At 47.2% G+C, this 14,400-nt stretch overlaps 1 protein-coding gene across 2 annotated transcripts in view; it reads left to right on the forward strand.

The window, feature by feature from the left end:
* The window catches only part of SORCS1 (sortilin related VPS10 domain containing receptor 1), a 477,697-nt gene that overhangs the window by 450,661 nt on the left and 12,636 nt on the right, over positions 1 to 14,400 (forward strand). For both annotated transcript variants that reach the window (XM_075935517.2, XM_075935516.2), the window contains exons 22-23: positions 478 to 590; positions 3,373 to 3,504. In XM_075935517.2, coding sequence (XP_075791632.2) covers positions 478 to 590; positions 3,373 to 3,504 — 245 coding nt within the window. The remainder of the gene's footprint in view (positions 1 to 477; positions 591 to 3,372; positions 3,505 to 14,400) is intronic.

A 14,400-nucleotide genomic window follows, 5' to 3' on the forward strand; every position in this document is an offset into this window, starting at 1 on the left:
TCTGTGCTGTTATTTAACTTTAATTTACCTCTACATGTCTTCTCAGAGCCTGGTACGTTGAGGAATAGTTGGTAATGGTGCTAGACAATACTGACTTCCGGTCAGGTCCCAAGGGTGCCGGACTAGAGAGGTTCAAAGTGTAATGCAAATCTAAACAAATAAAGATTGGATTATGGTTAGAAAAACCTTAGGGTGAGGACGATTAGGGTATTTTTCCGCCTTCTACAATTTTGTGAGTGGTGCCCCAACACCCGTAGCCTTTGGGTGGATACCTGAACTGTTGGCGTAGTGGACATTGATCATCATAGCTCCATTGGCTTCACTGACGCTACAGCCATGTACGATGGCTGTGGATCATTCAGTTGGGATAACTATCCTATTACATTGGCTAAAATCCATCGCAATGTATCGTGTTAGTCTGACAACCCAATACCGCAGTGCTGTCAGGAAGTAACGTGTGTGCCGTTGTATCCCCAGAGCGATTTCAGTCTCTCCGCTTATCGTTCTCTCCAAACCTGGATGAGTACAACCCGGATATTCCCGAGTGGAGACGGGACGTCGGTAGAGTGATCAAGAAAGCACTAGTTGAGGTAACCAATGGGATATGGTTTTTATTCCTTACCACTTCGTTCCCTCCATGATTATTGTGTCTATCCTGGGCCTCGATTTGAAGAACAGAATGATCTGCCCAACCAGGGAGCCAACAGATCTTAGAAAGAGACACACCCCATCGTGGAGGTCTGTTGAAAAGCTGAGCTCTCCAGCCCTATTTTTTGTGTGGATGGGTATAATGTGGGTAGGCCCGATGGGCTTAGGTCATGCTTCTGGGAAGCATCACTCCTTTTTGATTACAGGAGCCAAAGCAGAATACTTCAAAGGAAAGTGTATGCAACATCCAAGTTGCCCCTATGTGGGCAATTTGAACACTGCAGAATAACAATTTCTCCCCTTTGCTGCTGTCTTTATATTTTTTTCTGTCAGTGGCCACTGACCCACAAAAAAAAAATCAGTTGGGGACCACACACATCCTTTCAAAGTGGGTGGGGGGAGAAAAGCTTGGGACTTCCCCAGGCTCTAGGGTGGGGACAGAAAAGAGGGGTTCAGGATGAGGGATGGGGCTTCAGGCTATAGCAGGAGGTTATGAGGCACAACACAGAATGCAATTTCATCTTCAAATCTCATCAAAACATAGAGGAAAAGGAGGAATAGAAAGAAATAATATTTCAATGGGCTTTGGTTTGTAGCCTTTAGATCTCTGTGTGTCTACATCAAGTATCTGATGGCCCATTTGGATTCTAACTTGGTTTTTTCAACATCAATGATGCAATAAAACAAAATCAAATCACTAAAAATAGATTAGAAACCTGGGGTATCAAGGCTATTTGTCAAACCAAAATGATACAAAACCACTAAAATTGTTGTTTATATCAGTGTTGACCTGAAAAAGAGGACTGTGTTGACACTCCATCTATGTCACACAAGTCCTATAGGATTTAGGGCTAAAACCGAGAGAGCATTATAGAAATTAAATAGATCCTCCACAATTACTCTAAAACCTAACTAATTCAATTATCTCCTTGCTATATATATTTTACCAACCTAGACACATTAATGGAAGATTAAGTTCCTACTATAGTATACCGCATGCTTATATAAAGATTCTTTAGAAATATCATTGTTCTCTACTAAGTTCTCTGGGTCTGTTCTGTATGATAGATTATGATCTGCCTAATTTGGGATTATCCAATATAATTTTATTTATCATGATCACTCACTCCTCTGGCCCCTCAAACATTGACCCATCCCTTTCAGCCATGTCTAGTACCTGCCTAATGTTGCAGAGAATGGTGAAAAGGCATCTAGCTAATTATCTGAAATGTTACATTTGGGAAAATTCCTTCCTGTCCACTGCAGGTGATCACTTTGTATCCTGGAGGATGAGCAGTGATAGTCCTTGTCTTAGCCTCTTAGCTCGGTGATTACACACAAATCAAACACATGCTCTAAACATAAGACCACAGGAGTTCTGCATTGTGAGGAAGTAAATGTGGGACCATCTCTGCTATCTTTTTTCAGCATTAAGAGCAAGTCTTGGGAGACATATTGTTTCCCTGGTCCAGGAAAGGAGCTTACATTTTCAGCTTCTGAAATTGTACCCCTCAATGTCAAAGCTAAGCTGCTGGACTACTTCCCAAAGATACCTGTGTTTATTGAATTGGCAATATTGATTAAATATAGCGACGGTCGCTGTACACGGATCCCTGCTGTTTCATTTCACTTTGGTTGATCTTGTTTTGCAAGACACAGCCACACAACCAGAGGATAATTAATTACTCTGGGTAGGTAATTCCATTTGCTGACTCACGCAAAGTCTGCTCTGTCCCACCCTGGTTTTGCCCCCTTGGCATTGATGGAGTTGCTGCTGATTCACACCAGTGTGAGATCGAAACGAGGCATTGGAGCTTTTCCTTACACCTTGGTTGTTGAGAGAGAAAACAATAAGGTTGCAATATAAGAATGGCCGTACTGGGTCCGACTAAAGATCTAGCCCAGTATCCTGTCTCCCAGCAGTGGCCAATACCAGATAACCCAGAGGGAGGGAACACAACTGGTAATCCTCACGCTATCCCTCTCCTGTCACCCATTTCCAGACGAACAGAGGCTAGGGACACCAGTCCTACCCATCCTGGCTTATAGCTATTGATGGACCTAACCTCCATGAATCTATCTAGCTCTTTTTTTGAACCCTGTTAAAGTCCTAGTCTTCACCACATCCTCTGGCAAGGAGTTCCACAGGTTGACTATGCATTGAATGAAGAAAAACAACTTCTTTTTGTTTGTTTTAAACCTGCTGCCTATTCATAATTCCATTTGGTAATCCCCTAGTTCTTATATTATGGGAATAAGTACATAACTTTTCCTTATTCACTTTTTTTCCACACCAGTCATGATTTTATAGACCTGTACATTTCTCACCCACCCATGTCACTAGCCAGCCAACTCTGCTGGAAGGAACAATAAGTAAATATGCGTTTGTTTGATCTCTGCCTCGCCACCAGAGGTATAATTATTTCAGCATCTCTAGAACATTCTAAGACTGGCACCATTGGAGATGCTCAGGATCAGTAATGCAGAATGTGGGCAAAGTCACTCAGCACCAGTCAGTGCCTTTAGGGGCTCACCTACCATACTGATTATGGTATAAAAGCGCAGACAGGACAAGAGTACGGAACAGTACTACTAAGTCCCTGCCCCGACTTTCACCATCGTTGGTAGATCCCTCAATGAACCTCCTGCAATGCTTTAACACACGACTTCTTTGTTCTGGGCTACCACTGCCGTTTACCTGTCACTGTTTGTCTCTATAACCAGGCAACAAGCATTTCAAGCAAACATATCCTGGTCGCAGTCCTGCCTGGTTTGCCCACATCCGCCGAGCTCTTCATTTTACCATACCAAGATGCCATGGGTGAGAACAAACGAACAGCAGAAGACCTGGATCAGGTATTATTTCCATCTTTGGCAGAGCGGCGGATGTCGTCCATGGGAAGGGGGGCAGGGAAGAGATTGCGGGTTAAAAAATAAAAATAAAAAAGGGGGCCATTACATTGCAACCAGTGGGATCAAAACGACGAGCTGGGGCTAGGCTAAGTTCTGGTTGCTTTGCCCCAGGAGTGCAAAGGGGAGTCGGGGATCCCCCAGTGATGTCATTAGCAAATCTGGAATGTTCCATATCTGTGGGGCTAAGCAGCTTGCAACCACGCCGAGCAGTAACCTGCCGAGGGGTTTATGTGAAATGGGGCCGGTTAGTGAGGTATTCTCACCGTGTCTGTTTGCAGGTGAGCGTTTGCCACGTCTGGCCTGAACCCCCCACAGGCCCGTCCTCCGCCTTTGGGCCAGGTCCTCAGTGTTGCTAAACCCCTGGAGAGCCAACACTGAGGCCAGGTCCTCAGTGTTGCTAAACCCCTGGAGAGCCAACAGTACCCCTCAGGATTTGCCTCTTGGTCCATAGAACGAATGAACTGAGTCTTCCTCTCGACAGCTAAATCAATCTTGAATTTTCCCTCCCTCTCTGTTAAGTTGATGTCCCCTGGAATTTATTCCCACTGCCATCAGCCCCCTGCAGTGCTTTGTAAACCCGTGTTAATCACACCCTGTTACCAGGCGCAGAACAGCCAGGTCATCTGCCATCTCATACTTACCCTTGCTCGGCCTCCATCTTCTTTAACAAACGACTCATCTCCGCCATTTTCTCCCTGTGCAAGCTATAAACACCCGGGAAGGTTTTACTACCCTGCAACACCTCCCCACCCCCACCCGGTCTCCACTGGGAAGAAAGGCTGTGCATCCACTATCTAATTTACCACTGATCAGGGTCCTTCTGCCCTTCGCTGCTTATTGTATTCTACAAATTATTATGAATCTGTTTTTCCTGGTAATCCTGAAGTCTCCATGGTCGTAAAGAAAGGAAATGCTGGCAAGATGTCATAAGCCTTTTCAGGCGAGGGGTGAGCTACAGCTTTCAGAGGGACACCAGCACCATCTCTGCTAGTCGTCTCGAGGGGGCTGTACTGTAATCTTTCAAGTTATATAGTGATAGAAATGTAGCCGTGTTAGTCTGGTGATGTTATCTTTGTAATGGGTTAGTCTTACCCATTACAAAGATAGCTTCCCCAATTATCACCTCTAATATCATTAGCTCACAGACATTTACCTTCTCCCCCCCCATCCTTCTGTTCTGAAATTTGATTTGTCCTTTTCATATGTGTTCACTTTTTTTTTATTGCATCCTTTGGTATATAAGGTCGTGCCAATTTTCTTCCACTATTTGATCTGAGGAAGTGGGTCTGGCCCACGAAAGCTCATCACCTAATAAACCATCTTGTTAGTCTTTAAAGTGCTGCATAGTCCTGTTTTTTTTTTCAGGTTACAGGCATTATTGTCAGGGCAAAGCCTGCTGTTTCCTATGGAGCTGCCTCTTTGCCGCTTTCCACCTTGATATTAAAGCGTGTATTTTGTTTTGTGGGTGGAGCGCTAGGGCCCTTCTCTAGTTGACTGTAAACTTAGGATTGTTTTCAGTAGGAACTGTTTGATGCAGGCTCCGTATGCCCCATTCAGCATTCAGAGCACCTGAGACTTGCTCAAATACTGTCCCAGAATGCGAGGGCCTCTGTTGACCCTGGTTTTTCTGAGGTCCCGAACCTTCTCAACTTGCCTCCAAACCCCGGTGGCAGTGTTACCTGGGGTTCTTTCAACTCAAACCTCTCAGTAACTTTTACTCTCTGCGAGGTGATGTAAGGAGAAAATTCAGGGGAGACACGGCCATCCAGCTGATAGATGGATGGTACAAATAGGGCAACACGAGAGTGTTTTCACTTAAAGCTAAACTTCACTTAGTTTCAAGCACTTACGTCCACAACAGGTTAGTAAAACACCCCCACCCTCGATAGTTACCAAAGTCAAGTGTGGCTCTTGAGTGGCACCGGGCAGGCTTCCGATAGCCAGTCTTCCGTCTGCCGGTGGGGACGAAGATGCGTCCAGATGTGAAGAGTCCTCAAGGAGTCCTCAAGGTGTCCCTCCAAGTGTTCCCAAAATTGTCCCCCTAACTCAAACTTTCCTTCCCTATTTATCCATTAGTATTGCAATAACATGTCTCTCAAAAACTTGTTAGGCAAGTACTTTTTAAAGGTTAGGCAAGAGGTTTTCTTCTGATCATCATGTTCACCAGATGCGTTTTTTCTTTTTCAGAGACTCCATGCCCAGGGGCCCTGATAGATATATGTCTTAGGGCATTTAGACAAACTTCCTGTTTTTCTAAATGTATAGCTCAGCGATTTCACTAGAGATTTGGGCCTCAGGAAGGATGTGGGGTCAAACTGCCCTCTCTGTGGCACCCAAACTCCCCCTTCCCTCCCTGATTTTGGTCATGCAGAAGTTGCAGTCTAGGTCTAATTTGGGCCTGTTAGCTTGGTTGCTAAAGTTTAAGGAGTAAGCAATAGTGGTTCAGGCACATTACTGGATTTGCCGAAATCTCGCCGTACAGCAGCATTTGGATCATTCCCTGAGTTCATGTCTGAGCATTTTATGCCGATGTTTCCTGACCATGACCCTAATTTACTCCCTTAGTACTTCACATGTTCCATTCTCTGCTTTTCATTTGCTGGAGGCGGCTAGGTGGAAGTACTGTTGAAAAGGATCTGGGACTTACTGTGGATCACAAATTGAATATAAGTCAACGGTGTGATACAGTTGCTAAAAGGCTAAGATCATTGTGCTAACGGAGAGCTGTGTGGGAGGTAACTGTTGTGTGCATTTAGCTGGAGTCGTGTGTCCAATTCGGGGTGCCACCCTTTAAAAAAAGTGGTGACCCACGTGTGGAGAGCCACAAAAAATATGCCAGTTCAGCAAACCTGATGCAGCCTTTTATCTTCTTTAAAGTGAATTTGCGGAGGTTGGATTACACCATTGTGGGTTCGGCTCTGGGGCCTGCAGTTTCAAGCTCAACAGGAGTGAAAGTTGTGTCTGCTACTTGCTTGAGATTTAGAATCTCTAGGAACACAAGGCTCGTGATCACACATACATTCACACGTACAAGGTCTAGTCTGTTGTACAGGTTTTATTAAAGTGCCTATCAAAGTTATGATCACCCAAGCATACAGAACATCCCTAAAACCTATGCACAAGTTATAAGTAGAGTCATACAGCCTGAATCATACAATCATAGAATACTAGGACTGGGAGAGACCTCAAGAGGTCATCATGTCCAGTATCCTGCATTCTCAGCAGGACCAACCACAATCTAGATCATCCCTGATAGATGTTTATCTAACTTGCTCTTCAATATCTCCAGTGTTGGAGATTCCACGTCTTCCCTAGGCAATTTATTCCAGTGTTTAACCACCGTGACAGGTAGGAAGTTTTTCCTAATGTCCAACCTAACCCCTCTCTCCCCCCCTTGCTGCAATATAAGCCCATTGCTTCTTGTCCTATCATCAGCAGTTAAGTAGAACAATTTTCCTCTCTCCTCCTTTTAGGTACTTGAAAGCTACTATCATGTCCCCTCTCAGTTTTCTCTTTTCCAAACTAAACTAAAATTAATGATATCCTTAAGGCCTGATGGCTGCCTTACCAATTGAATATCAGTGGGGGAATAATTTCTGTGGCGCTTCCCATCAGGAGCTCAGTTTTCCTAATCTGGGCACCTATTTTATAATGTGATTTTGACTATGTCTCATTAGCATTTATGCACATAGTTTATCTTGCAATTAGGGCATGTGTTTGGAGTCTGTGACTGCTGGGTATCTTGTAAGACAAAAATTACTTTTACTACCACTTTTTCACAGTATCCCCCATTGGTACATCTTCTGTCATCTTGCGGCATGGGGTCATTCTTTCTTCCCTTATGAAAACATTTTGTAAGCCTATGGCCTGGTATGGCTAAGCTAAAATCTGACAGTCTTCTGCCTGTAGCAGGCTTTGTCTTTCATCCCTCCTTAATTAGGCTACATCCAAACTGCAGTGCTTTTCCAGGATACCGGAGGTTTGGCCCCATGGAGCTGCTTCTCGGTATTGCCGTGGCGTCTGACACACGGCTTACTTCTACAACGCCAGCGGATGACAGACTACCCAGTGTCGTTTATGCTCTCGGAGCATTGCTTTACAGTGTGTCACCCCTCCACCAGGAAGCCTCTTGTGCTCCTGCAAATCAAAGCATGAGGGAAAACAAGGCCCCAGAATGTCATGCCTGTCATGATGCCCGAAACCATGGGCATATGCCCCGGAGGCAGCGGATGTAAATTTCAGATCTGTTTGCTTCCAAAGCACTTGAGTGGAGGGAGCATTGCTAATGAGCTGCTTCAAAAGGACTTAGCAATTTAGGAGCACAAGTCCCATTGGGAGTGAGATGCTCTGAATGCCAAACCTCTCTGAGGGGCCTCAGGGGTGGGCGAGTCAGACCCTGACTAGCGTCCGTAGCGAATGCAGTTCTGGTTCAGTTTAGTAGAGGGTAGCAACACACACAGTTTACCGGCCTTTTACAGTAGATGGTCTCTATATGGGTTAGGGCAGGAGTTTTCAAACTTCGTGATGCCACGACCCCCCTCTAAGTTGCTCACGACCCCCCGTGGAGTCAGGACCCACAGTTTGAGAAACAATGGGGTGAGGGGATGATGTGCAGGAAATGGGCAGATGGAAGGGCATTGGCCAATGCTGCACGCTCCACATGGAGGTTAAGGAGAATGAAGGGGTGCTGACAGCTAGCTCTCCTCATGTGTGTGTCCTGTCCTCCTTCCCCCCAATCCATCTCCAGTTCTACCTCCTCTCCATTGCCAAGGACCCTTTCATCTGTGACTTTTATTACCTGCCTCTCTTTTCCATTTCCGCCTAATAGATTGCTCAGCAAAATGCCGGGCATGGTACACAACATTCGCCTTACAGACCGGTCACATTCCAAACGTGTCCAGGCAACAAGGGCTTGATTTTCGCAAGTGCTGAGCATTGGCAAATCTGTTAGAAGGCGCCTGTGAAAATCAGTCCCCACACGCCGAATTAAAGATCCACATGAACTACCGTCTATCCCAGTGGTTCCCAAAGTATGGTCCACGGACCACTCATCTTCCAGGTGGGCCACAGGTGCAGAGCGCACTCCCCCTGCAGCTGAGCGCCACGCCAGTGCTCCAACCCTCACAAGGATGGCGCGCACACCGGCTTCCCACGGCAGGGGAAGCCTCATGGGCTGGATCCGGATTACGGGAAAGGAAAGGGCCGTGCACTGCTGCTCTCCCATCCCCCGACTGGGGGAAACAGCAGTGCAGGAAACTGCTTACATGGAGGCTTTCCCTGTTGCTCCCATTGGGTGGAATCACAGCCAATAGGGGCAGTGGGGGGTAGTGCCTGGGAGAAGCGGGAGGCACGGAGCTTAGTAAAAACCCCCTCACCCTCCCGCTGGGAACCCGTAACGTCACCCTGCTCCTGCACCCTCCCTTCTTCCTAGGTCCCCCACCCCACTCCTGCACTCTCTCTTCCACCCAGACCATATACCCTCAGCCTGCTCTTCACCCAGCCTCCCAGCCAGCTCCCCTCCACCCTCAGCCTGCTCTCACATCCTACCTCCTGGTCAGACCCTGCTCTCACACCCCTTCCTGCACCCATTTTGTCATCATAGGTGGTTGGCTGGTGGGCCACAGAAAGGTATACGTTGTGCGGGATGGGAGATGGGCCAAGCAGTTTGGTCTCTACAGATGCTAGTCAGGGACTGACTTGCACACACCTCTGTGCTGGTGGCCCTCAGGACCCTCAGAGATGTTTGCACTCACTTTTTAAAATATATGACCAGGAAATGCATCAGAGGTGTCTATAAAAGGATGTATCTCTCTACACTCTTTGAGCAACTGCTGTTGCAGAGAGGTGTCGATTTTTCCTCCCTTGTCCTCAGGGTCACTTGTCTGTGAAAAATGCTGACTAGTTGTCCTTCAGCCTTTGTGAAAGGTGACTTGTGTGCTCTCGAGATGAAGCTTAAATTTACCCTCTTGCTATCATGCCCAGATGTCTTTCAAGATCTCCGCTTGTCCCGGTGAACATCAGCTGCTCTTTCTCCCAGGCTCAACTTTTGCCACTGTGTCAAGGACACTCTGTGATTCTTAAGTTTCTCTCTTGTCCCAGTGTATTGTTCCAGCCGAGGTTCATTAATTGTATTAGTGTTCGGGATGATAGAGGTCTATAAAATCATGAGTGGTGTGGAGAGGGTGAATAAAGAAAAATTATTTACTTGTTCCCATAATATAGTATGCCCACATCTTGAATATTGTGTACAGATGGGGTCTCCTCTCCTCAAAGATATTTTGGCATTAGAAAAGGTTCAGAAAAGAGCAACTAAAATGATTAGGAGTTTGGAACAGGTCCCATATGAGGAGAGGCTAAAGAGACTGTGACTTTTCAGTTTAGAAAAGAGGAGACGGAGGGGGGATATGATAGAGGTATATAAAATCATGAGTGGTTGTGGAGAGGGTGAATAAAGAAAAGTTATTTACTTGTTCCCATAATATAAGAACTAGAGGACACTAAATGAACTTAATGGGTGGCAGGTTCAAAACTAATAAAAGAAAGTTCTTCACACAGCACACAGTCAACCTATGGAACTCCTTGCCAAAGGAGGCTGTGAAGGCTAGGACTATAACAGAGTTTAAAAAAGAACTAGATAAATTCATGGAGGTTAGGTCCATAAAAGGCGATTAGCCAGGGGGTAAGGAATGATGTCCATGACCTCTCTTTGTCAGAGGCTGGAGAGGGATGTCAGGAGACAAATCGCTTGATCATTGTCTTTGGTCCACCCTCTTTGGGGCACTTGGCCCTGGCCACTGTTGGCAGACAGGCTACTGGGCTAGATGGACCTTTTGTCTGACCCAGAATGGCCGTTCTTATGCTTTTATGATTCTCAAGGTCACCGAGGGACATTGACGGCCTGCTGATGTCCCAGTATCTTTTGGAATCATCTTAAGACAGTCCTTGATATTAGTAATACTTTTGCACTTACATCACATCTTTTGTTAAGGAATCTCAGTGCAATTTCCAAAGTCTCACAACATCCCTAGTAAATTACTCCGTATGACTTTGCTCATGTCGCTGATGGAGAAAGTGAGGTAAAGAAACATCACATGATGCAGCCCAAGTTGGAGAGTCTGTAGCCTTGCTAAAAGCAGACCCCTGTTGTTCTGACTCCAATCCCACTCGTCTAACCAGTAGGCCACATTCCTTCCCATCAAAGTTCATGTTCAGTTCTTCCCTTTGCTTAGTGATTCCTCTGGTGAATTGAAAAAACAAGAACATGCAACATATTAGGTGCTAGTTGAGAATCTCGCACAAACAACATGTAAACATTCAGATCTCCTAGCTGGTGTAAACTGGTGTAATGTGTAAGGGGCTTTGCAGATAACACCTTGGGGCTGTGTCTACACTGGGCCACTTATTCCGGAAAATCAGCCGCTTTTCCGGAATAAGCTGCGAGCTGTCTATACTGGCCCTTGAATTTCCGGAAAAGCAACGACGCTCTATTGTACAAAATCAGCTGCTATTCCGGAAAAACTATTCTGCTCCCACTTGGGCATAAGTCCTTATTCCGGAACACTGTTCCGGAAAAGGGCCAGTGTAGACAGTCCAGTAGTCTTTTCCGGAAAAGTGCATCTACATTGGTCACAGACGCTTTTCCGGAAAAAGGGCTTTTCCAGAAAAGCAGCCTGCCAATGTAGACGCTCCTTTTCCGGAAAAACTGAAAACGGAATAGTATTCCGTTTTAAGCAGTTCCAGAAATTCATGCCAGTGTAGACACAGCCGATGAGTATGTAACGCCAAATTCTTGATACCCAGTGTCTGGATCTGGGTGTGGAAAAATATCCTTTTAGTGTCTTGTAGTTCAGTTCATTGCTGTACAGAGTTTGCACCTAGTTTTCACTCTAAGAAAAACTCTGTTTTCCACCAGCTGTATGCTATTATTATCCATTGTTTTGTTCTTTGATGAAAGACTGATACAGAAGGAATCATTTCTTTCACAGAATTATCTTTGCACATCGTGCTTAATTCTGCCAACAAAGCAGATAACATCAATAAGGCTCAGTTAAGAACCAAAGCTAATTCTGAATGCTAATTATCTTTGGAGGGGAGACTCCTGAAGATGATAAATTAGTTCATTATTCTGAGAAGCGTCACCTTCTGTTTGGTTAGTTATGGAGCCTCAGAGAAAGGATGTAGAAGGGCTTTTTTTTAGCCCTAGTGTTTCCCCAAATAAGAATATGTTTATTAAACTGGTCGGAGAGATGTCGGGCTCTCTGAACGAGACACAATTGCTCTGATGTTGCCTCACCTACCTTTCTCGCAAAACACATCCTAGCGTTGTTCCACCCAGGAGATACAAAAAGGGACATAAGGTGGCTCAGCGTGCTTCCTGGTGAAATCAGTAAGAATCTTTCATTGACTTTCTCGGGATTCTGATCAAACTGCAAATGTGGAATTTCCTGCAAAGCACACTGGGTTGAAGTCCAGGTCAGCTACTGCTTGAACCTGGAGCTGTGCCAGCTTGGAGATCTGATATCCCCCTCGCCCTCAGGACAATATCTTTGTGCTTTATTCTCTATGGGTATGTCTACACTACCCCGCTAGTTCGAACTAGTGGGGTAATGTAGGCATACCGCAATTGCAAATGAAGCCCGGGATTTGAATTTCCCGGGCTTCATTTGCATAAGTGGGGCATCGCCATTTTTAAATCCCCGCTGGTTCGAACCCCGTGCCGCGCAGCTACACGCAGCACGAACTAGGTAATTCGAACTAGGAAGCCTTTCATAAGACTCGCTTATGGTGTGATGCCTCCAAACCCCAGTCTGCTAGGAGGGTGATGAATCGTGACTGGCCCTCTTCTCTTCCCTTCCCCTAGACTTACCAACTCCTCATTCCTGCCATCTCTCTCTTCTACCTCTGCTTCAGTTAAATGGTACAAAAGCATCTGTAACTAACAAAACAGTGCCAGTCATGGCTATTTCTGTTATCCTCCCTCCCCCCCCATCATGCTTGTGTTTTTTCTGTCTAGACCAGTGTTTCTTAAACTTTTCAAGACCGAGGAACACCAAACAATCATTGTTTTTATGGGGATCACCAATAATTTTTGCAAAAAAAAAAATCTTGCCCCTTTTAAGGATGGCCATTTGAACTCTGTTCTCTTCTCTGTTTACTATGCCCCTGACGTGTAAGATGGACACATGCCCAAAAGTAAAAGCAACCCCCTCTAAGAAATTTTCCCACCATCCTCCTACCCATAGGGTATAAGTTTGGCTCCCACCGAATCCTCTCTCCTTTGGTGCTGGTCCCTCCCCTGCAGGTGTCTGCCCTTCTGCTTCACCCCAGAAGCCGCTGGCACCTGCACCTTCCCTTAGCCCTGCATCCTCCTGGTGCTTCCTCCTTCGCCCTCTTTCCCCCTGATGCCCACCCCCTCACCACCCTCTGCCCCAGTTCCCCTCCTGCCCCTCTGTGCCCTCTCACATGACTTGCTCAATCCCCACCTTCCTCATGCTCACCCCTCCTCTCAACCCTTCTCCCAGAACCTCCCCCTCCTCTTGCTTCCTCTTGCCCACAATGCCCTTCCCCTCTCCTCTCCCAGTATCACCCTGTCCCCTCCACCCTTCCACCTCCACTGACACCTCCCCTCCCTCCTCCTGCCCTTTTCCTCATTGTCTCCACTTGGCCCCCTGGCATTTGTCTCTCCTCCACCCTGCCCCTTAGTTCCTTCCCCTTTCTTCTCCTGCCCTGCCCCTCTCCCCTCAGCACAAGCCCCTTCCTCTCCCACCCTCCTTCCCCCTAGTTCTCTCAGAGCCCCTCCCCACCTTTTGCCTTCCAGTTTGCGGGGGTGGAGTCTGTGGTCAGGCCCCAGAAGCCCCTGCAGCCCTGACCCCAGCTGCTTCCAAGGCAGGACGGCTTGCCGGGCCTGGAGCTGGGCCGCCCGTGGTGCTAATGTTAGTGCCACATTCCAGGCCCTGCACCAGCTTTGGCTCCCATTAGGAGGAGTGCGTGGCAGAGGGTGGGGGGAGAAAGGGCCGTGCAGAGAGCGCACCGTCAGAGTCGGAACATACTCCGCCCTGCAGCGCTCCAGCTGGGCTCTCCACAGTCTCCACCGGGACTCCGGTGGCAGCTCCCAGGAGCGGCTCACCAGCTCCAACCAGTGTCCATCCCTGTCCAGCAGCGGTGGCGGCCGCATGTGGATGGAGGAGGCTGGGCTGGTGGCACATGGCGGAGGCAGTACTGTAGCGGGAGGGAAGGCCCACGCAGTGTGGGGGAGGGGTTTGCTGGACACTGGTGCATGGTGCTGATCTCAGAGCTCTGGATACTGCGCACCACTGGCAGTGGCCCTGGCTGCCCGCGTAAAGCACCAAGGGAGTCACTTATGTTCTGGGTGGAGGCGTGGAGTTGCTGTTGCACTGTGCTAGCACTGGGTGTCTTTAAATCCACAACTGTCCTGGAAAAAAAGGGATGTGTGGTTGGTTACCATGTCTCCGTGGCAGACCTTGGACTGCCTTGCGGCACACTGGTGTGCCGTGGGACACAGTTTAAGAAATGCTGCTCTAGGCTGCAAGTTCTCCAGGACAGGGATTGTCACTGAGTAGGTCTACACTGCACCTGGGAGGCGTGGTTCCAAGCATGGGCAGGCAGATGCGAGCTAGAGTAACATCGACAGGTGGAACTGAACCAGGGACTTCTAGAGCTTTGTGCAGGATCCGCTACAGCTTGAGCTCAAAGCCAAGTGCCTCTCAGTTAAGGCTGCAGAGCACAATCATTATTCTCTCTAGTAAGTGGGCCCAGTGCCACTGCATGGGACAGTGCACCACACCCAGCAGTTGTGTGGGTTACATAAGCACACTAAGA

The sequence above is a fragment of the Pelodiscus sinensis genome, chromosome 8 (assembly GCF_052426305.1).
Source record: "Pelodiscus sinensis isolate ZL-2025 chromosome 8, ASM5242630v1, whole genome shotgun sequence".
Classification (NCBI taxonomy): Eukaryota; Metazoa; Chordata; order Testudines; family Trionychidae; genus Pelodiscus; species Pelodiscus sinensis.